The sequence below is a fragment of the Schistocerca serialis genome, chromosome 4, assembly GCF_023864345.2.
Source record: "Schistocerca serialis cubense isolate TAMUIC-IGC-003099 chromosome 4, iqSchSeri2.2, whole genome shotgun sequence".
NCBI classification, from domain to species: Eukaryota; Metazoa; Arthropoda; class Insecta; order Orthoptera; family Acrididae; genus Schistocerca; species Schistocerca serialis.
The window spans coordinates 246,620,791-246,645,242 of NC_064641.1; the positions used below are offsets into that span (position 1 = coordinate 246,620,791).

The following is a 24,452-nucleotide window of genomic DNA, read 5'->3' on the forward strand; positions in this document are numbered from 1 at the left end:
ACGAACCGTCAGTTTAATGTGCCTACTTTACGCAAATAAGACGACGGAATTCAGGAAGTACTGGAATCAAATGCGTATTACTACAAATAAACTATTTCTGAGAACAGAGAAATACTTTCACCTGTCCATAACATGCTCCAGTTTCTCATGTAAGTACAAGATAGAAAAGACGAAGTACTGCTTCTTTTGATAAAAGAAATATGGATATAAATATGGAATCTGTGTCGTCTTACTTTCTTCTCCTTCTTTACTCTCATGAAAAGTTCAGCCACAATCTCTTTTCGCCATCTGCATCTGTCACTATTCCTACCATCTTGAAAACTTACTCCACAGTTAAGTTCGCTAAGCGGCCAAAAATCACTGGTTAAGTTATACGGAGTTTAATCTCTGATTAGGCGTTATTATGGGTTCATACAATGCGTTTCTTGCTCTATTCGGAGAACAGAACTTAACCGGCTGCTAATCGAACATAGTAAAATAGGTAGGTGAAGTGCCTGGGTCCGAATTTATGATTGCTTCACATTTGCTACTACTAGGCCTACTTGAATGTGGGATAGCAGGAGGTCTGCAATCAAATGCTTCATGTTCACTTGTATCTAAAGCACTACATAATGAGAGGCTACTGTTAATGCCATCATCCTTTAACCACACTTTATTGTCACTCTCTGAAGGTGTTGGTCGAGGAAATTTTCCGAAGGCTCCTTTTTGTCAGTTCAGAACTGTTCATGTTGTAGCTTTTTCTTGATCTTCTGAGCACCTGAATCATATTTTCTAACTCTGTCTCTGTTGGCACTTCGAACTTCACAGGACAGGCAAAAACACTGTATCTTCACACAGAGTGCGCACACAACGCGTGAAATGGCGTGAACTGGAAAAGTACTGTACGCTTAAACCGACGACAATGAACAAATCATTCTCTAGGAAACACCTGTTGACAGAAGAATGTAATGCTTGATCGTTAGCCATAACAATGAGTAGAAAAGGCATGGAGATATGCTCAGATACAGTGAATAACATATTCCTTAATTTACGCATGAGCAATATTCATATGCCGACAATAGCTATTACTATACCGCTTCAGTATCATAGCCCCTGGTTCCTTCGATTCCGATGCAGGCATGATGTCGTGGCACAATGGGCATATATAAGGGTCACTCCAAAAGAAATGCACACTATTTTTGTAAAAATACAGTTTCCATTCTGTATGCATGAAAGTTTTATAGTGTGTAGATACATCCTTCCCGCTTGTTTTCAAACTTAGTTCAACCTGTTCCCGCGAGTGGCGCCGTCACAGCATGTCTTCAAGATGTCTGCTACACTTGACGTTCGTCAGAGGCAACGTGCTGTCATAGAATTCCTGAGCTGTGAAAACGAAACAGTGGGAAACATCCACAAGAGGTTGAAAAAGGTGTATGGAGATGCTGGTGTCGATCGCAGTACAGTTAGTCGGTGGGCAAGCAGGTTACGTGATGAAAGCGGGCACAACAATATTGAGGATTGTCCTCGTAGCGGCAGGCCTCGTACTGCATACACTCCAGACAATGTGCAGAGAGCTAACGAACCACCATAAATTCTGATGCACATGTGACGACATTGAAGAAACTTCAAGCTCGACTGAGTCATGTTCGATCACATCGGCAAAAGCAGGACGTTTAGCTGTAACACGACAATGCACGGCCACATGTCAGTCAAAAAGCCATGGAAGCGATCACAAAACTCGGATGGACAACACTGAAACACCTGCCTTACAGTCGTGACCTGGCTCCATGTGACTATCATCTCTTCGGGAAACTGAAGGGCTCTCTTCGTGGAACAAGGTTTGAAGATGATGACTCCATTGTGCACGCTGCCAAACAGTGGCTCCAACAGGTTGGTCCATAATTTTACCGTTCGGGTATACAGGCGCTGGTTCCAAGATGGCGTAAGGCAGTTGAGAGAGGTGGAATTTATGTGGAGAAATGAAAATATTGTTCCTAAAGGATGTATCTACACACTGTAAAACCTTCAAACATGTAGACTAAAAGATGGATTTAAAAAAGAAAATAGTGTGCATTTCTTTTGGAGTGACCCTTATAACTGAATTATTTACACTATATGTTCGTTTGAGCAGTTGGCAGCGGGCCCATGCGCATGCGCAGACCTGAATTCACGGATGAGTAGTGCCTTCTCCACTTCCGGCTACATGTAAAGTGTAGCTGTTAGCCGTATGAGCAGTAGCAGCAAGCAGCCAGATGCCACACGGCAAAAATTTTTCTGTCCTACCCAAGCTGCCAGATTCAACAGGAGGAAAGACGTCATTCTCGACATAACCCGTACTTTTCGTGATATTTCAATTTTGTCTTTGTTACGATTCCTACAACAAATGAAAAAAAAAAAATCTGTGACCGAGAGCCGTCAAGTTCTTCAATACATTCCCACAACCACAGAAGACTGAAATATGTTAGTTTCAATTTCTGATTTTATATTATTTCCACATTATTAGCAATCAACCATTAATCATCTTGCAGACTAATTAAGTTATTTTTGTCAGTTTGCTAAAGAAATCTGCTTCTATTAATCTTTTCCTCTGAGGCAGTCAATTTACTTGACACGAAGTGTTTGATTCCACACTACTGGCTAGTTTCAACTGTTTGCACAATTTCAAGTGCACCTTTTCATTTCCTGGAATTGTATCATAATTAAGAACCAAACATGAGGTAATACAGTATTGGTACGCCAGAAAATTTCCATCCAGAAAACCTCACAGAAAAACTTTAATATTAGGTACTTCAGTGAGAATCTGGACATACAAATGTGCACTTAGTATGGTTTATGAAATTCCGATGCTCTTGGAGTAGTCTCTGATGCCATTTCTTTTATGACACTATAAGATCTCTTAATGCTATGTATGTATGAACATTCATAAATATTCACTTGAAGCTGGCTAATCGGGCAAATTTGGTCAGTAGTACTGAATTATATATTTTATTTCAAATGTACTGACAGCTTTAGGAGAATTTTACAAATCTCTCTTCTGTGAAACACATTGTTTCTCAACCACAAGACACTTGTTTAGTACTTTTCAACGCTTGCCGTTATTTCTTAATTCGTGTTGTTTAAATACGTCTTAAATGCATGAAATGAAATTCCATGGTAAATTAAATTGTAGACTGGTAGCACACCGTGTTTCATCATTTTAACTCCCCACGTGGCTTAATATTTATTCCTAGAGTAAAATATATACTGCCAGTTGTACAGTTTCTTTGCCTCACAGATAACCTTGTTAATATTTTACACATTTCGTCCTTTGTTCTGATGTGGGCTACACGATGAAATGTTTTTTTAATTTTTTGCAACAAATCTGTACTCCTTCTTAAGGTACTATTTCGCTGCAACTGCCGGCTGTAGCGGCCGGCAGTGACTGCAGGCAGTTGACTACTGCTCGGCAGTCAGCGGTCGTGACGTCATTGCGACTGCCACGTCTCGGCCGCTGCAGAAGCAGTCAAGCAGTTGGGCCATGACTGCCAGGTGTGTGACGACTGCAGAAATCAACGACGCGCTATTTCAAAGAAAGGTTTTCACGATGGCGACGACGAACAGTAAGTGGAGTATGTGAGCAGATACTCTATACTGTATGATCATAAGCTTTCAGAAATGTGAGCAGATACTCTATACTGTATGATCATAAGCTTTCAGAAATGTGATGGCAAAGGATAAGGTGTGGAAGAAGATAGGAGAAGCAATGAAAAAACATGGTATGTGTTTTGCATGTACACATTTATTTATTTATGTTTTTTTTCCCTACTGTGACAATTTGTACAATATGGAGGCTACAACAATGCTCCCATTCTTTCTGTCAACAAACGATTACAACAATAGTCGTTACAAGTAGTAACAATAATTTATTTCCTTTATTTGAGCCTTAGTTCTTTTCCAAGTTGGAATCATTGATTTGTAGGTTCACAGAAGTAGAATCCCCCTGTTTGGGGCAGGGGAATAATGTTCTGTGATAAACTCACGTCATGGTCAAGTTCATAAAAATCTCGTCCTCTTTTTTCTAAATAGGCGTCCCTGAGGAGATTGTGTAGACAGCAACAAGCTGTAACGAGTTTATCACATGTGTTAGGTTGCAGATTCAGATTTGTGTAGAACACTCGAAATACCTGACACAAAAGTCCTAAAGCATTTTCAGAAACTCGGCACGCTCGTGACAGTTTATAGTTGAAGGTCGCTTTTGATTTATCTTGCTGGGCAGATGAGCGAGTGTAAGTCTTGAGAAAATGCTTTTGCAAGCGGAATGCCTCGTCGCCTACTATAACAAATGGCATCTTGATATCAGTTAATGGAAGCTTTTCATATACTGGAAACACGTCTCTTTCATGATCATTTTCCCCATTGCTGAATTATGAAATATGCCACTGTCTCCTTCCTTCCCATATGAGCACAGCAGTTAGGGAAACCCCAAAGAGTGTAGAATTCTTTCGCGCCTTCCCTGAAAGATTCTCGAGATGGAGGAGGCAGGAAGATAGGTGCCAAGTGTTGGCACATAGCTTCTACTGTTTCACGAACTATGATGCTCACGTAGCTTGGTGATATCCGGAAACCATATCCAATGGACACGAAACACTCCCCTGTAGCTAGAAACCTGTAACACAAACCATAATTATATTTAATACATGAAACATAAATAATATGTCTTGTCCTAATTACACAGCTACACAAATATCGTTCCGTTTTAGGTAACCAGTGTAAGAAGAGATGGAAAGACATCAGAGATAACTACCGGAAAACTGTTCGAAAACAATAACTGCAAACAGGTTCTGCAGCACCAGGTTCAACAAAAAATGGGCGTTGTTCAACAGACTAGACTTTTTGAGAGATGTAGAAAGGGAGCGGTCGTCTTTTTGTAGTGTCCCGCTAAAGGAGCCAAAAGTGTTGAAGGACTGCTATCTGATGAAGACAGACAAAATGCAAATGAAACAGGACCTGACTCTCCACAAGCCATTGCTTCCTTGTCCTCTAGTGACGCAGCTGCTGCCAACTCTTCCATCTCAGCTCGCACATCGAGGAAAACACACTGGGATTCAATCAACCAAAGGTGCCAACAACGGTTGGAATTGCTGCAGCGCTTGGCTAATAATTGAGAGCCGGAAGATGATGTGGGGCTGTTCATGAGAAGCATCGCAGCGTCCATTAGGAAACTACCACGTCACCTAATTAATAAAGCGAAAATTGACATTTTAAGCTATGTTACGGGACTTGGTAGTTCTTCAGAATCATCTCTTGTGCCACTACCTGTCAGCATCAGTCCTTCCGGCTCGTCTTCCCTTTCATCCCCTTTCGAACGAACTTCATCGGTTGGAGACGATACATACACTTTCACCCCATTAATAAATGTCGAACCACAAGCAGGTGATGCTACTTTTGAAAATAATAACTAATCATAATGTAAACACAGTGTAAAGATAATGTAAAAATAAACAACAAACTGTACCGGCCCTTAGTCGCTTCCAAATAAACCTATTATTTTAATAGAAATTTATGTTATTTCATAGAGATACAAAATTATCCACTTTAAAACATTGTTGATGAATATGTATGTTTTTATACAGCTACTTACTGTAAAGTCACTGCCATTTTTTCGTCGGCTTCTATTGGAATTTGCACTGCACTGGTAGCTGTCCCTGCTATTATCTTCTTTCACCAGACTTAAAACAAAATCGAACTGAGTCTTAAGAAATTTCTGAACCTCTCTTCATCGTTTCGCAAGTGACCGGTGACTAAGTTACCATAAATTCCTTCACTTTTCACGTGTTTGGAAAATGCTGTGGGGAGAAGATCTTGTAAGCATTGCAATAATTTCCTCTTCTTCTTCCTCGTCCACCAAAAACATAGAACGGTGTTAGCACCCACGTTGCGAACTCGCGTGCGTGTTCCTTTCACAGAGATAACTCACTGAGTGGCGTGGCCGCTGCGGTCAGCAGTCTCAACGAAATACACAGCCAGTGACGGTCGGCAGTTACGGCTGGCAGTTACTGCCCGCCGCTACGGCGGACAGTCGCAGCGAAATAGTACCTTTACTAACGTTTTGCTGTGCTCTGTAGAAGTAAACCTGATTGGAAATGCTACACAACAATAGTGCAGCGTACGACTAAAAAAAAATCTACGTTTTAAAGTCACCACGTAACAAAATATTAGGATACCTACTTTGACCTGTAGAGTCTAGTTTTGAGATGAATATTATGCCAAGAACTACTTCCTTATTTTGCAGCTGCGTCTGGCCACACTGATTTAGGTTTTCCGTGATTTCTCTAAATCGCTTCAGGCAAATGTCGGGGTGGTTCCTTTAAAAGGGCACGGCCGACTTCTTCCCCATCCTTCGCTAATCCGATGGAACCGATAACGTAGCTGGTTCTCTTCCCCCCCCCCCCCCCCCCCAAAGTCGAGCAAGCAAACTTATTTCGCATTCCTTATCTTGATACGATATTATAAAACAATTGCTCCAAGAACAGCTCCGTGTGGCTCCTCTCAACAACACGCCGCAGTGCTGCACATGGCACTTGCCCACTTCGTGCCTCACTACACACGAAATTCCCGACAAGAAATGCGACTAAACGCGTATGAACTGAGCAAACACCAAGGGCTTTCTACGTCATCGTAGCTTCACTAGCTGCGCATGCTCAGTAACGCTTCTCTTCTGGCGTTCTCTGGCAACTGCTCAAACGAACCTAAAAAAGTAGTTTCGGAAGAAACACCTTACTTTATGTTTACCATTTACCTTTAATAACAAAATTACGGGTGACAGTTTTCCAATACCTTATAATGTTTTGCGCAGGGTCCTGTCCGGTTGCACCGTTTGCACATGTCTAAGGCCATAGAAATCTGTTATTTGGCTCTTCCATCATATCCATTTCGTCTTCATCTACATCCTCTTCCATTTCCATAATATTGTCCTCAAGTACATCGCCCTTGTATAAACCCTCTATATACTCCTTCCACCTTTCTGCCTTCCCTTCTTTGCTTAGAACTGGGTTGAAGAGTTTGACAGAGCACTGAAAGACCTGAGTCGAAACAAGGCCCCGGGAGTAGACAACATTCCATTAGAACTACTGATGGCCTTGGGAGAGCCAGTCATGACAAAACTCTACCATCTGGTGAGCAAGATGTATGAGACAGGCGAAATACCCTCAGACTTCAAGAAGAATATAATAATTCCAATCCCAAAGAAAGCAGATGTAGACAGATGTGAAAATTACCGAACTATCAGTTTAATAAGTCATGGCTGCAAAATACTAACGCGAATTCTTTACAGACGAATGGAAAAACTGGTAGAAGCGGACCTCGGGGAAGATCAGTTTGGATTCCGTAGAAATGTTGGAACACGTAAGGCAATACTAACCTTACGACTTACCTTAGAAGAAAGATTAAGAAAAGGCAAAACTACGTTTCTAGCATTTGTAGGCTTAGAGAAAGCTTTTGACAATGTTAACTGGAATACTCTCTTTCAAATTCTGAAGGTGGCAGGGGTAAAATACAGGGAGCGAAAGGCTATTTACAATTTGTACAGAATCCAGGTGGCAGTTATAAGAGTCGAGAGGCATGAAAGGGAAGCAGTGGTTGGGAAAGGAGTGAGACAGGGTTGTAGCCTCTCCCCGATGTTATTCAATTGAATATTCTGCAAGCAGTAAAGGAAACAAAAGAAAAATTTGGAGTAGGTATTAAAATTCATGGAGATGAAGTAAAAACTTTGAGGTTCCCCGACGACATTGTAATTCTGTCAGAGACAGCAAAGGACTTGGAAGAGCAGTTGAACGGAATGGACAGTGTCTTGAAAGGAGGATATAAGATGAACATCAACAAAAGCAAAACGAGGATAATGGAATGTAGTAAAATTAAATCGGGTGATGCTGAGGGAATTAAATTAGGAAATGAGACACTTAAAGTAGTAAAGGAGTTTTGCTATTTAGGGAGTAAAATAACTGATGATGGTCGAAGTAGAGAGGATATAAAATGTAGACTGGCAATGGCAAGGAAATCGTTTCTGAAGAAGAGAAATTTGTTAACGTCGAGTATAGATTTAAGTGTCAGGAAGTCGTTTCTGAAAGTATTTGTATGGAGTGTAGCCATGTATGGAAGTGAAACATGGACGATAACTAGTTTGGACAAGAAGAGAATAGAAGCTTTCGAAATGTGGTGCTATAGAAGAATGCTGAAGATAAGGTGGGTAGATCACGTAACTAATGAGGAGGTATTGAATAGGATTGGGGAGAAGAGAGGTTTGTGGCACAACTTGACTAGAAGAAGGGATCGGTTGGTAGGACATGTTTTGAGGCATCAAGGGATCACAACTTTAGCATTGGAGGGCAGCGTGGAGGGTAAAAATCGTAGAGGGAGACCAAGAGATGAATACACTAAGCAGATTCAGAAGGATGTAGTTTGCAGTAAGTACTGGAAGATGAAGAAGCTTGCACAGGATAGAGTAGCATGGAGAGCTGCATCAAACCAGTCTCAGGACTGAAGACCACAACAACAACGACATCATAGCCATGTTGGTAACAATGACGCGTTCTATCCGAGTTTTATATCTTTGTGGGCTGGGCCTTAGTATCTTTGGTTTTTATCTGTGTTGTGTTTATCGCTTCCGTAGATTGGTGTAACGCGTCTTTTTATTTTTGTTTATTTAGGGTTGTAGCTTTTTTCGTATGTAAACAGTGCTTTACAGGCGTCGCGGCTCGGTAAGTAGGCTGAATGCCAAGTGATTCACTGTCCTACTCGAATAACGTATTGTTTATGTCAGGTGACAGTTGTTGACAGTCTCATGTGAGGTACATAAGTTCCTGTATCTACTCACTGTGACCCGGTCTGTCAGTTTTACTTAGTCTGACACATGTCTTTTTTAAGTTATACTTGTTTTTTCTTTAGTTATAGAATTATATAGCGAATTGTGATACCTATTGTCCAGCAAGGTATACTTTTACTGTATGTCAATTCTCTGCGTTAAAACATCGACGAATGAAGCCTGCATAAAATTGTAGTCTCCTCCCTTTTCTAATGCATAACATCTTTGAATAATATAGTCGCCACAGGGAAATTTACGTTATTTTGTGGTGGTTAATCATTTTATGATCACTGTTTACGGTAGTAAAATTTTGTTTACTTGCTGTTGTTATTTTTGTATCATCAATTGTCTTGTTAGAATTATATTTAGATTACAAACACCACAGACAATAGCACGGATGTGTGATCTGTAGGCACCAGTTTTACACTAGCTCTGTAAAACTTAGGTTAACGAAACAAAACCGCCCACAGTCATACGGGATGCATAGTTTGAGTGTGTTACGAAAGAGGACGATGATCAAGTTGGATCTGATTACTCCTTCATGGATGACATCAGCAAGAACTGTTGGTAAAGAAGACGAATGATTGAAACATGGGCAATGAGATTTAACTAAGTTCTGGGATAGTTATGTTGTGACGTCAAACAATATAAAAAAATTCTGTGCAGAACTTGGAGGACAAGAAAATATGTCATGAACCTCTGTAAACTAAAATAAAATTGAAATATCCAGCTAGCATAACTTATTGTGTGTTGCTAAGAGGTCTGTAGGATGTCTTGCCCCAAATGTTGGTCATTGGATCCATGGTACTTGGTTTTGATGATGTTTACAAACTCGCATCACACTGTAGACAAATAATATAGAAAGTAAGTTAGTTAAACTTTTACAAATTCATGTAAGTTATGAGTGTGGAGGAGACAGCAGTCTTACTTGCAAAAGAATATCAAGGGTAACATATCTAATGTGGCAACTGAGAGATATAGTTGTTCCTGATATCTAAGGTTGACATATTTTTGACTGTTCCAGCCTCAAATTTGTTATGGGCTACTGTTATAAGGGCACTCTTCTTGTATAAGTGTTATATTGTACTGTAGCCCAAGGAGAAGTTGTATTGGAGGGGTCAATTTGATTGCTAGTGGACAAAGTTGTGTCAAAGACTTCAGTCAACCTGTCCAAATCTGTGTTACCTTGTGATTATGAATTAAAGCAATTAATTTAGAGAAACAAAGCACAGAAAGAAGAAACAATAGTTTTTTCCATAAACTGTGTGACTGTAAAAAGAATGTTAGCAAATTCCAATTATCCTAAATATTCTCTCGGTTATTGTGTTGTGCCAGATAATAAGTACAGATTCAGAAATAAAAGAGAGCAAAACTTTGTTCTCAAAAGCAAGGGCAGAAAAATATCTATATTGTTTGACAGCAAAGCTTTATATTCAGAATTACGTATTTTTGCTTTATCTTTTCACATTTTGCCTGCTTGTGTTGCTGGCATGTGTGTCAGTGATAAGTACTCTGTAGTTTCAATAGTTTAGAGACTCAGTTGACATTTTATTAATATAAGTTAAATATACCATGGTTTTGTGTGAGGCATTACCCAAACAATGTGAAGCTTCATGTCCATTTAATTACTTCATCCACTAAGAAGTAGTGCCTAGTATAGGGTAAGTTGCAGACTCACATGTTTCATGTAGCAGTGTTGTCAGCGTTGTTTCTTCCATGCAAAATATGTTTTGTGAGTAAAGTATTCCGTCATAGTTTCTTTCTGAATCAAGATTTCATTTGTCCAACTAGGTGTCAAAAAACAATGGGAAAGGCAGAACAGCATATCGAAGAACAACGAGAAGCGGCCTTGGGCAGTCCACATGCAGAAGCCAGCAAAATGCTTGAAGCTGCTTTGCAGCAGATGGATGGGATCATATCAGGTAACCTTCTGCTTCGTATACTTATGGGCATCACAGTGAGAAGAATCAGAACGGTTTGTTCTGCTGCACTGTAATAAATCTGAAAGAACTTATTGATTGTTGATTACGATTTCACAAGTCAAAAGAGTGTGTCAAATTTATTTTACTGTACTTTTTGTGAAGCAAAAGTACGCTTTTGGACGATCTTCTGTAATTTATCTGTATGAAACACTGATAACTGACTTGCAATCTTAAACACAGTTCGTAAGATAAATTAAATGTAATTGAGATCAGCTTTTTAGAAGTTGTTCTAACAAACTTAAATTTAATGAAATTCTACAGTTTGTGAGGTGTTGTGTCTCTGTTGCGGAATCAGTTAAACAAACATTTCTAAGTCTTGGGAAGTACACATTTGTTTTTAGTCGTGGTAGTAGCAGTTTTCACTGAAAAATTGTTCTTTGTTACCATTTGGGTTTGTAATGAGTAGGTAATCATTAAAAAAGAAGAAAGAACGTACATCAGTACTTCATCATTTACTTTCCAAACTTAACAGAAGTTCTCCTGCATACCTTGCGGGACTACTGCTCATGGAAGAAAGGATATAGAGGAGACATGGCTTAGCCACAGCCTGGCAGATGTTTCCAAAGTGAATTTTCACTTTGCTATGAGTGTGCGCTGATTTGAAACTTCCTGGCAAATTACAACTGTGTGCCAGACAGTGACACTAACTTGGAACATACACCTTTCGTGGATAGCTGCCCTACCATCTGAGCCAACCAAGCATGACTCATCACCTACCTTCACATCTTTACTTGCACCAGCTTTGCCACCTTCCAAACTTCACAATATTGTACCTTTCAGGAATGCTAGTCCCAGAAGGTAAGATGGAGAAATTCTGCGATGTTTGGAGGGTAGATGGTGAGGTACTGGCAGAAGAAAAGCTGTGAGGGCAGGTAGTGTGTTGTGTTTGGATAGCTCAGTTGCTAAAGCATTTGCCCGCAAAAGGTAAAGGTGTCAGGTTCAAATTCCAGTGTGTCTTACAGATTTAATCTTCCAGGAAGTTTCGAATCAGGCTCACTCTGCTGTAGAGTGAAAAATCATTCAGGAAGTGAAGTTATACATTAACAGACAGAAGCAGCCACTGCTAGCTCCTTCTGTAAATTATACCAACAACAAATTATAACAGGTTGTAATCTACTCATACTTATACACAGGTTGTAGTGGATGTAACGCCAGATATTTTTATATGTGGCACCTTAATATGTACACACATCAGTGTGTTGGTTGTTTTCTCTCTGCGTCGAACAGTCTTCCCGCAAACATGTATCATTTACTACCTTGTGTTTTCTGCATGGTCATAACTGCACCACTGAGTGGACTACATGTCAGTATAGACTAACTGTTTTGTCTCCATGTGCCCACGCTTCAACATATGAACTGCTGTCCAGGGGAAAATTAGCATTAATGGTTCGCTCCTGTCACATATAATTGGAGATACTAACCAACCTAAAAAGACACTATTTGTAGAAGCTATAGTTATTAGTCTGCAAATGATGTAAATACTGATGTAATGAGTGTTGCTCAGTACAGTGTCCTCAGTCACAAATAGAAATATCTGCGCTTATACCCGATACACCCTGTACATTCAGGGTGTCTTTCCTATGGGTTGTCGGATGCATTTTTATGGTGTTTTGGCAGATATTTGCAGTTTAGTTTTTGTTGTATGTAGGTGGAGCCAGCTCAAGTAAATAGTGCTCATCGCACCTTTCATGCCATGCCCATTGTTGACAGAAAGTGTCGGTTTGCGTCCCGTTACAAGCAAATTGATTTTTAAAGAGAAATTTTACACGCCCATTTAATAGAGCAGTCCCAAATTAGTCTAGTGTGATATAAGTGTTTTCGATGTTAACAGAGACAGTAAAACATGAAGAATAACCATTACTCCAGCATCGTCCTGGCCCAAGCTGATTGCTACCACCCTGCAGCAGTGCTGTTCAATTGCTGCCAGAGTACCAGTTATTCTTCGTGTTTTATTGTCCCTGTTAAGACAGACTGATGTAACAAACATCATACTTAAGTAACTTGGGTCTGCTCAATCAAATGGGCATGAAACTACTATTTTAAAAATAATTTTGTTTGTCATGGGAAACAAACCACTGCTTTTCTTCATGAAAGACTTCATGACCAGCATTTGTTTGGGCTGACACCAGCTACAGATTGCAAAAACAAATTGCAAATATCTTCCAAAACACCCAAGAAAACAGACCTGTGACTCTTATGAGAGACACTATATATGCAGGGAGTAATGGGTGTAAGTGCAGATATTTGTATTGGTTACTGAGGATGGTGTACTGAACAACATTACATCAGTATTTATGTCATTTGCTGACTAATAATTATAACTGTTACGAGTCATATGTTTTTAGGTTGGGTAGTACATCCAAGTTAACATGGCATGACAAAAGCATTAATGTTCATTCCCCTGGGCAACAGATCAGGTATTGAATCATGGTCATAAGGACACACAACAGGTGGTCTATACTGACAGGCATAGTCCACTTCATGGCGCAGTTAAGACTGCACAGAAAACATCAGAACGTAAAGTTTGTGATGTGTTTGTGGGAAGACCATTTGATGCAAAGAAAAAACAACCAACACACGTGTGCGTGTGAGCGTGCACGCTCGCTCATGGGTGCGCGTGCACGTATATTAAGGTATCACACATAAAAATATGTATGTCTATGTAATCAGGAGAAAAACAACTACTGTACTTCGAAAAAGGCACTGCTCCTCCCCTTCTTCTACCCAACTTCTGTTTTCATCTGATACTTCAAACCCAGAATTTTTGTAACTTTACACATACCATCATCAGCTGTTTACATTAGAGTGCTGCAGTGCTTTATGTTTGGCCGATTAGGACTTGTGCACCAAGGGCCATCCGCACATGGCTTTACACTCCACATCTGTTGTCTAATCATATATGTGAAAAACAGAGCATGAGCATTCTTTCTTGATGTCTCCCCTATCATAGCCTTAGCACATAGCACTAACCTGCTCTCTCCCTCCGCCACCCCCCCCCCTCTCTCTCTCTCTCTCTCTCTCTCTCTCTCTCTCTCTCTCTCTCTCTCTCTATTTAATAAATAAATAGATATTATTCTGAACTCAAGGAGATGACTGTCCTTTTTAAGGAAAAGAAACGTGAAGAATATTATATACTTGGAATTGTAACTTTTTGCACCGTCCACTTGTTTAAAAGAGTAAAAATTGTTTAGTTAATGTTGACCAGCAGTAGATCACTGATGCTTTCTGGATGTAATTAGCTGCGACAATATGCTAATGACATGCCAGCTTTATTAAAGCACTGTTCACTAACTGTGTTTGTTCCTAGGATATGTAAAATACATCCTGCAACTGTAGCAACATCTGGTAGATCCTTTTGATGTCGGTTCCACCACTTTAAAACGTTATCATTTCTGAAGTGCATTAAAGTACAGAGATCTGCTGCAGGCAACTTGTCATTCTTCCTGTTCATGAAACACCGGATGGCACTTGCACTGCACTTTAAGGCTCTATGTTAGTAAACAAAAGAGAGATAAGTAATGTAGAACTGTTGTGGAAATTATGAAGGTCTACCTGGAAAAAAATGTGTTTATGTTGATGGTAGGCTATCAGACACTATTCAATAGCTACACAAGAATGATTATGTTAATGATTGCATGTTGTACATGCATAACTTGCACATGTTTGACACTGCTAAGAATTTCCTGCTTTTCATTTTTGCCAGGTGCACTTAGATCACGAAAAGACAGTCAAAGAAACATAGCATGTTTATATTTGGAAGTAATTACAGCTTTCTCATGTAGAAAATTCAGGGCTTGATTTTTAATCTCTTGTACCTCATATTGAAAAATTCATCCCTGTTAGTGTACATCAGTTGTCCTAGTTAATGAGAAATCTATCCTTTCCTCACCTCGTATCATAATGGAGCAGTTTTTGTAACTGTAGTAATTAAACTCCTCACAGTCATCATTTATTTAAGTTTGTGAAACCAATGAACAACGAACAGGATAGTACATTATTTTTCACCTTTTAATTTATATGTGGCCCCTTTAAATGGTTTCAGGAAATCCAGAGTTCTTACTGCAAGCTCATTATCATATCTTTGTAATCTATAACTGACATTATTTTCCATCGTTAAAGCAGCAACTTTCTTATGCTTAGTTTGTAAGGACTGTAGCATAGTGTACTGTTTCAGATGATCAGAGGCCACTACACTTCATGTACTGCAGTTTACATTATTTATTCTTGTTGTGATGTTTGGAGCATAATTTAATAAGAAGCTATCTTCATAAAAAGTGTGGCTAAGTGCTGTGTTTGTACAATAGTAGTACATGGAAGCCCTTCTAGATTTGCCAAAGCTTTTATTATATTTGAACCCTGGTCAGAGAGAAAAATAAAATTATGGAATCTCCAGCAAAATGTTCCGATCTATTTCTTTCATAATATTTACTCCCACCTTCTTAAAAGTGTCTGGCAGTTTAGTTTTAAACAAAAGATTATTGACAAGAGATCTGTCTGTGTTTATGTAATGTGCGGTAAGCATCAGATAATGTTCCTGATTGTGCAAATCAGTCCACATATCAGATGTTGCGGCACATGTTTTATTAATAACGTTTGTAATAACAGAAAACATTATTCTGTTTCGAATTGCATTAGACTGATCTTCGATGTGTGTGCTCGTAGTAGAAGAATGTCACACAACATCTGAAACACTGCTTTTCATTAATGTTTACCTAGGCCTATTAACTCTTGGCCCAGTGCTTTGAAACATACACCAAAAACAGCATGAAGAGGTCTCATACCTTTAACATACACTGTAAAACAATTTGCTCTTATACTACTTTTTTATTACTGCCAGTGTCTCTGAAGGAGTTGTGTCAGTGTGGGATTTCTTACAACTGTGTTTGTTTATGAGTTTTTCCTGATTGGAAACACAATAATGCAGAGTAGTTTAGGCGCAATATGTACCCAGTAAACTTGCTATTTTTGCATACAACCAACGGAAATTTATTCTACCTTGACTTTTAGGCGCTCTCATTTCTTCAGCATATGCATATTGGCTCCAGTCTTACTACACTGGCTCCCTCAAGCAACATGATTACAGACATACCACAAAGGAAAAGTCTGTGCTGAATTTAGTCACACACAGATAAAGATATGTTGAACGTCTTTGGAGTCCAACATTATCTTTAATTTGGTCATAGTTTCTATGCTCACCCACAGTAACTGGTGCAGGCAGCCTATCCAGTTAGGCTGTGCTCACCCCGTCTCACATTTTGTGGTCACTCATTTGCTCTTGAAGCACTCTGGTCTACATATGTACGAGCAATGTCAGAATGTTTCTAACACATTGATGTTATGCATAATTTACATTCTTGAATCCAAATATTCTGATAAATTGTGGAAGAGGTGTGATGTAATCTTTAACTTTTATTAAAAATGTATGATGATTTTCAGTATCCTCTCTGATGTCTACTGCAGACTTTTGCACCAGAATATAAAACTCCATTCTGGACTCTAGATTGGGATGCATAGGCTATATGAAAATTATTTTTTACTTTTAAGATTTTGATTGTGAATTGCAGACTTAATTTTCAATTCACTCTTGTTATGCACTGGAAATACCTTTAAGAAGTATATGTACTGGCATATAAATGTAAGAATCAACTGTCAACACAGCTGCCACCTTTCAACCTAACCTGGGTGTTGCACTATGTTACAGATCAATCTGATACCACAGCCAAATTTGACTCTCACCACAACCAAGATTTCATATTTCTGATAAATTGTTTATAACTCTTTCAACATAATAAGTCTAATATTATTATTTTCTGGTATATAGACAGCATGTAGCTAAGGGATTGTCATTATGTAGAAAATGAGGGAAGGACTGTCCACACATTGTGAGCAATTTGTCATCTGGTTAAGAGCTTGGCATTGGGTGCCTCATGTATCTGCATCTGGTTGCATACTCTGAAAACCACTGTGAAGTGCCTGGCAGAGAGTACTTAGAATTGTGCTATGTGTTAGGATTTCTTCAGGTTCCAATCACATATGGAGTGTGGGAAGAATGAATGCTTACATTCCGTTGTATGCACTCTGATTAGTCTAATCATATCTTTAATACTATAAAAGGATAGTATGATACTGTAAGGATGACATGGTGAGTTGCAGACAGACACAATGAAAGGACTGTTACACATTAGGCATTTGGCCAAATACTTCTTCACTTCTCTCCCCCACCCCCCACCCATGCCCTGCTATTCATCCCCCTTTCCTTCTCCACTCCGAATTACTGCTTCCGTTTGATCCAGTTCCATTCTGGTTGAAGTTAGTGGTCATGTGTGTGTGAGGTGTGCTTACTTTGTGTGTGTGTGTGTGTGTGTGTGTGTGTGTGTGTGTGTGTGTGTGTGTGTGAGCGCGCGCGCGCATGTGTGTGTGTGCGCTTCCTTTCTGAAGAAGGTTTTGGCCAAAAGCTTAATCTGTAAGTCTTTTTGTTGTGTCTGGCTTCAACTCAACATGTCATCCTTACAGTGAGTAGTAGTCTGTCCTTTTTATGATACAGCTAATGTTATGTTGTTTCTCTTCTTCTTCCTTTTTGTCCTCCTCTTCAAGTTGTTGTCCCCTTAAGCACTAATAGGGGATCAAGTATATCTTTAATTCTTCACTTAATACTAATTTTTGAAACTTTGCGAGTAGGGTTTTACAGGAGAGAGGCATCATCTCCATCTGCATCTATATTCTGCTAGCTGTCTTGTGCTGTGTGGTAGAGGGTTTTTTCTGTACAGTACTACTGTCATTTCTCCCCTTTCCTGATCTATTTGAAAATGGTACATGGGAAAAACGATTGCTGATAAGCTTCTGTGTGGATCCGAATCTCACTAATATTATCTTCATGGTCTTTTCATGAGATATAAGTAGAAGGAAGCTTTAGATTTGTTAGCTCTTCTAGGAATCTACACTCTTGGAATTTTAACAGTAAACCACTCTGTGACATAGAATTCCTGTCTTGCAGCATCAGCCACTGCCATTGGTTGATAGGGCTTTACTTTTTATCTCCTCTATTTACTCTATCAATCCTGTCTGTTACGGATCCCATACTAACAGGAAGTATTCAAATAATGTCCTTTATTGACGGACTACATTTCCTGAGGATTCTTTCAATGAATCTCAGTCTGGCATGTGCTTTTTTGCAGTTAGTTTAAGATGATCATTCCACTCTAAATCGCTTTGTACACGTATGCCTAGATATTTTATGGAAGTAAATGCTTCCAGTGATTGTTCTGCAATCGTGTAATATATAATTATGGATCTTTCTGACTATTTTTTATTTTTTATTTTGAGGGTCAATTGCCACATTCTGCACCAAGTGTCAATCCTCCGCAGGTCTTCCTGCATTTTGCTACATTTTTCTAGTGCTGCGACTTCTCTGTATACAACAGCATCATTGGCCAAAAGCCTCATGGAACTTCTTACATTGTGTGCTGTGTCATTTATGTATGTTGTGAAAAGTAATAGGCTTATGAAATTCCTCTGGGATCTGCCCAAAGTCTGAAGACTTTGTCTGTTGAGAATGATGTCCTGTGTTCTGTTTGCTAGAAACTCTTCAGTCCAACCACTGGTTGGTCTGATATTCCGTACACTCGTATTTTGTTCAATAGGTGGCGATACAGATCTGCATCAAACACCTTACGGAAGTTGAGTCACAGCACCTACCTGAATGCCATTATATATCGCTTTCTGGGTCTCGTGGATGAACAGAACAAGCTGGATTTCACATCATGGTAGTTTCCAGAACCCATGTTGAAGCATCTGCCACTCAGCCTTTTCGCGACAGGCTCCGTTAATTCAAACAAAACCTGTGACCATATATGCTGACCACCTTTGTATTCATTCAGTAACCCCTGTTAGTCCTATATGCTAATGTTCCACACACTTGACCTATATCATAAAATGCACAAGTGTTTTGTTAGCAGTCTCCTTTACAGGCTGTCTCCTTTTCCCAGTATCCTATGTGTTTTGTAAGCAGTCTCCTTTACAGGCTGTCTCCTTTTCCCAGTATCCTACCAATGAACCCAGATATTTGTCTGAGTTGACTGATTCCAATTGTAATTTACTGATGTGGTATTCGTGGGGTATTACACTCCTGTAATTTGTGAAGGGCACAGTCTTAAATTTCTGTATACTTAAAGCAAAGTGCAGATCTTTGCACTACTTTGAAATCTCATTAAAATATGAGTAGATCTTTGTGCAATTTTTTAGATACTACTTCAATCAAGAAAACTAAGTCTCAGCTTTTATCTGCTAGGCCATTAATGTATAACATGCACAGCATGGGTCCCAATACTGGGGCTTACCTGAAGGTACGTTTACTTCTGTTAATGACTCCCTATCCAAGATAATATCTGCATCCTCTCAGCCAAGAAATCCTCTTTCCACTGCCAAATTTTGTTTGATGTCTCATATGAATGAGATTATGTTTAATAAAAGTTGTGTTCAATAAATGTTTATGTGGTACTGACTCAATCAAAATACAACAGCAGGCTGATTGCCTTGATGCATGGCTTTCAGATGTTGCGTGAGAAAAGTTCAATTTTGAGATCTCCTGATCAAAGTTTTTGCTGTTTATGCTGGTTGGTCTGGTGGAAGTCATTCTGTTGGAGATACTTCATATGTTTGAGTTCAGAATGTGTTCTAGGGTTCTACAATAGATGGTCATAATTGAGATTGGAGACATCTGATTACTGTTGTTTCCCAACACTGGGCACAGTTTTTTTGTTTGAGGGATCTACAGTATGTTATGGTTAAAATGGGAGCCAACTCGGAGGAAAACTATTTATAATAAACTGGGTTTCCATTGTACCCTGGATGCTTGTTTTATTTTAGCAATTTCAGCTGTTTCTCAATATCACTGATACTAGTATGTACATCACTTTTCTTTACAGTGTTACGGGTATTGAACCAGGACAGTACTTTTTTATCTTTCTTTGTAAAGGAACAGTAGGAATGGAGTTCAGCATTCCCCCTTCTTGTTTGCTACCCCCAGTTTCCATTCCTGTGTATTTTTGTGAATGTCTGGACATTAAATTTTGTGCCAGTGACAGCATTTACGTATGACAAGAATTTTTTTGGTTTTTTTTTTTAAAGAGATCTATCAATAAGATGCAGCAACAGTAGCCAGTGAAAGCATAGAACATTACCATTTAGCACTTGTGTCTCTGGAGCCCTATGTTTTGTCTTACAGCTATTGTGGAGTGATTTCCCTTTTGTTAGAAGTTTGTTTACAGAAACTATATACTAAGAAGGAACAGAACATATCTTCTCAGTGCTTCGTCGCTGTTCTATTAAACTTGAGGCACAATATCACTTAATGCATCTGACCAAAGAGAAATGTTCCTCTTTGAAATATGACACGGTTACCTCTTTATCTTGTTTGGTGAACATGTAATTCTAATTCTTTCTGCTTATTTGAAATGCACTTATCTACTTTTGTAATATTTGTTCGTACACCTGCTTCATTTTAACTGAAACCAGTATCAGTGTGGACATACTGAAAAAGGTCGGGTCTGTTTGTTGCCATTAGATTTAATATTTTTCCATCATTAGTGGACTTCTAAACCAGTCATTCCAAGCAGTTTTCAGAGAAAGAGCTTAGTGGTCTTTTCTCGCTTGCCACTTACAAACTGTAACTAACCCAATCCATTATTATCCAAGATTGATTGGTTCATGTCTCTTTCAGTAATAACAGTATGTGTTAGTGGGTTTAAGTGTATCTCTAAAGTTTCAAGTTACATCTGGGACTGAGTATTGTGGTTGATACAGGGGGCCCAATTACAACTTATGGTTACTCTTGATATCAGGTCTTGGTTAAACAAGCTTGCATGCAGCCTCAATTTCCATTTCAGCGGATATGAGTTTTTTTTGTCTAGTGCGACAAATACACCACCTCCATTTCTCATCAGCCTATCCCTTTGACATACACTCAGATTTATCTCCAGAATCTCACTCCTGTGTAATTTGGTGTTATCGAGCCCTCTGTATCTGGTATTATGTGCTGCAATTCTTTTTAGGAGTACTTCAAAGTTTGTTGGGAATGCTTTGGAGTTTGATCACTAGAACTCTGCTTTATTGCTGTATCTATAGTGAGACTTCTAGAAATTGAAGTTCTAACATAGCTTCCTTTGTTAAAAAATCTTAGAACCTGATGGAAGCAAAATAGAACTAGAGAATATAAGGCATGGCAGTATGTAACAAAATGCAGTAGTGTTCCGACCTTGCAGATGTCTGTTTTGTATAGCACTGAGAACTTTACTTCCTCTTTAGCCCAGCAGAGAAGTATTCTTAAAACTATGCCCTGCATCCTATATCCATTTGTTCAGGATTCTAGAGACTAGCTATAATTGATACCACGGGCTACCCTTGGTGTAAGAGCAAAGTAGTGAATTGCTGTGCATAAATGTAAGGAATCACTTCTTGGCTGAGCCCTTCATTAAATTTTAAACATTAAGGATGAAATATTTGTCAAATGATACAAGTTGACATACAAGTTCCATAGCACATAATTTGGAATATTATGTGCTATTAGGAATGGCTTGTGATCTGGTACATATGGATTGCTGATCTGCAGAGCTGCAGAGACACTAATGTCATATACTTTCACCAGTAGATACTTTCTGCTGTTTTGGTATCAGATAGTTTACATTAGACAGTGAATGGAATAGCTGAGCTTTCCTTACAGCACAGCAAGTGTCAGCTCTTCATTGTGCTGATTATTTTCCAGACCATTCTTGTGTAATGCTTAGCAAGCTTTCTTCCCAGATGGAAGCATGACTGATGTATTGAAACGGGTGAAAGCTGTGTCACAGAAATTTCTGAAAGAGCACACATGTAATCTTCATTAGCTTTACAGTGTGCAAAGGATTTACTGTTAGCTTCATCCAAAATATTGAATTTAATTGTATCATTGTTAGTTACAGGGGACACTAGTTTCTAAAGGTAACCAGTACTCTGCTTTTCATCAGACTGTCCATTCAAATGAGTGTATCGAGAAATCTATATTTGAATCACAGTGAATTGTTAAAGACACCGGATTCGTTGTTGAAAACAGTGATGTTTAAATCATCACAGCAACATACTAATTTAGATCTAATATACATTTTCTGTGGTTCATGTAAATACAAATAAATGGCTGTAATATTCCCTTCAGCAACCCAGTGACTGATTTGTTTGCTCGTCTTAGTCATTCTGAGTTAGTGCTGCGTCCTGAATGAGCTTGATTTCGACAGTATGTTAAATTTTAATCTTTCTTTCCTTTTCTTTGCTGCATAGTCTGAAGATCTTGCTGAAAAGGAAAATGTATTTCTCATTATTTATCTTAAACTATTTTGGGTCAAGCTATTCAAATTGATGTGGAGTTAATGTACCTGCTAAGCATACAAATATAGAGGCAAAACCGATGTGAAATCCTATCTACATTTAAAAAAAAAATCATATTTGTTACAATCCCAGAATGAAGCTTTACTCTGCAGAGGACTGTCCACTGATTTAAATTTCCTGGCCAAGTGCTGGACGGGCACTCAAGCCCAGAACTTTTGCCTTTTGTTGGCAAATGCTCTACCAGCTGAGTTATCCAGTCATGACTTGTGATGCACCTCCACAATTTTACTTAAGCCAGCACTTCTTTCATATCTTCTAAACAGAAGTTCTCCTGAATGAGAGGGGTACTGTCCTAAGTAAAGCTGAGAAGGCAGGTTGTGTTTGTGCACAGATAGCACCGTTGGCAGAGCATGTGCCCATGAAAGACAAAAGTTTCAGGTCTGAGTCCCTGTCTGGCATACTGATTTAATCTGTAAGGTAGTTCCATACCTAATAATGGATTTGAACATAGAGTGTTTTACAGGGTGTGATCCTGTAGACTTCCTACATCCCTAGGACCATCACACTCCATCAGTTGTGGTAGAACCTGCAGTTTACTGTGAATTGTGAACTATGATGCAAATATACATGTTTAACATGAAAAAATTGCTGGAAAAGGGAGTGAAGTTAGAAGAGTGTCAAAATCAAATCTTGGGACTAGACTGAGCTCCAAACTCCCAGTCGACACCGCATTCTGTTCTAAACCTCAGGAAGGCATTCAACACTGTCACGCACTACTGTTTAGTGAAAAAAATACAGGCTTATGGAAGGTTGAATCAGATTTGTTACTGGATTCAAGACTTTCTTGCAGAGAGAACTCAATACATTGCTCTTAATGGAACAAAATTGACAGATGTGAAGGTAATATCAGTAGTACACAAGATAGTGTGATATGAACATTACTGTTTACAATATATGCAAATGATTTAGTGCAAAATTATTGGAGCTCCATAAGGCTATTCACAGAGAATGTGATTGCCTACAAGAAGGTAGCAACACCAGAAGACTAGCGACTTGCAGAAGGACCTGCAGAATATTGTTGAGTGGTACAAGGACTGGCAGTTGGTCCTGAATGTAAATGAATATAACATACTGTGCGTACATAGGAGAAGTACTTCACTGCTCTACAACTTCACTATTGATTTGAAATTTCCAGAAACAGTGTCTGCCGTAAATTATTTAGGAGTAACTACCTGGTACAACATTATGTGGAATGGCCAAATAAAACAAATAGTAGGAAAAGCAGATGCAAGACTGAGATTCATAGGAAGAATCTTAAGGAAATGTTACTCATCCACTGAAGAAGTGGTTGTTCATCAGGTTGGGACCCATACCAGGTAGAACTTGTAGACCAGACAGGGAATATCCAAAAAGGAGCAGCGCGTTTTGCCACTGGGTAGTTTAGTCAGCACGAGAGCGTTACAGAGATGTTTGACAGATTCCAGTGGCAGACGCTACAAGAGAGGTATTGTGCATCACGGAGTGGTTTAGTGTTGAAACTACGAGAAATTGCGTTATGGGAAGAGTTAAACAACATATTACTTCCTCCCACATACGTCTTGCGAAATGACCGCAATGAGAGAATTTTAGAGCTAATACAGAGGTTTTGCCCATAATCATTCTCCCCACACGCAATCCACGAATCGAAGAGATAGTGGTACCAGAGGTGGCCTCCACCACACACCGTCAGATGGCTTGCGGAGCAGTGATACAGATGAAGATATTAGTTTGGGTCATCGCCGAGTCTTATAAGTTGTTGTTGTTGTTGTTGTTGTTGTTGTTGTAGTGGTCTTCAGTCCTGAGACTGGTTTGATGCAGCTCTCCATGCTACTCTGTCCTGTGCAAGCTTCTTCATCTCCCAGTACCTACTGCAGCCTACATCCTTCTGAATCTGCTTAGTGTATTCATCTCTTGGTCTCCCTCTACGATTTGTACCCTCCACACTGCCCTCCAATGCTAAATTTGTGATCCCTTGATGCCTCAGAACATGTCCTACCAACCAGTCCCTTCTTCTAGTCAAGTTGTGCCACAAACTCCTCTTCTCCCCAATTCTGTTCAATACCTCCTCATTAGTTACTTAAATCTATATTTGATGTCAACAAATTTCTCTTCTTCAGAAACGCTTTCCTTGCTATAGCCAGTCTACATTTTATATCCTTTCTACTTTGACCATCATCAGTTATTTTGCTCCCCAAATAGCAAAACTCCTTTACTACTTTAAGTGTCTCATTTCCTGATCTAATTCCCTCAGCATCACC

The 24,452-nt window shown here is 39.2% G+C and overlaps 1 protein-coding gene across 1 annotated transcript in view; it reads left to right on the top strand.

Annotated features, from left to right (window-relative positions):
• Nucleotides 1-8,598: 8,598 nt before the first annotated feature.
• Nucleotides 8,599-24,452, top strand: part of LOC126473647 (liprin-beta-1) — a 955,354-nt gene continuing 939,500 nt past the window's right edge. The window contains exons 1-2 of the mRNA XM_050100860.1: nt 8,599-8,714; nt 10,610-10,740. Coding sequence (XP_049956817.1) covers nt 10,623-10,740 — 118 coding nt within the window. The 5' untranslated portion in view covers nt 8,599-8,714; nt 10,610-10,622. The remainder of the gene's footprint in view (nt 8,715-10,609; nt 10,741-24,452) is intronic.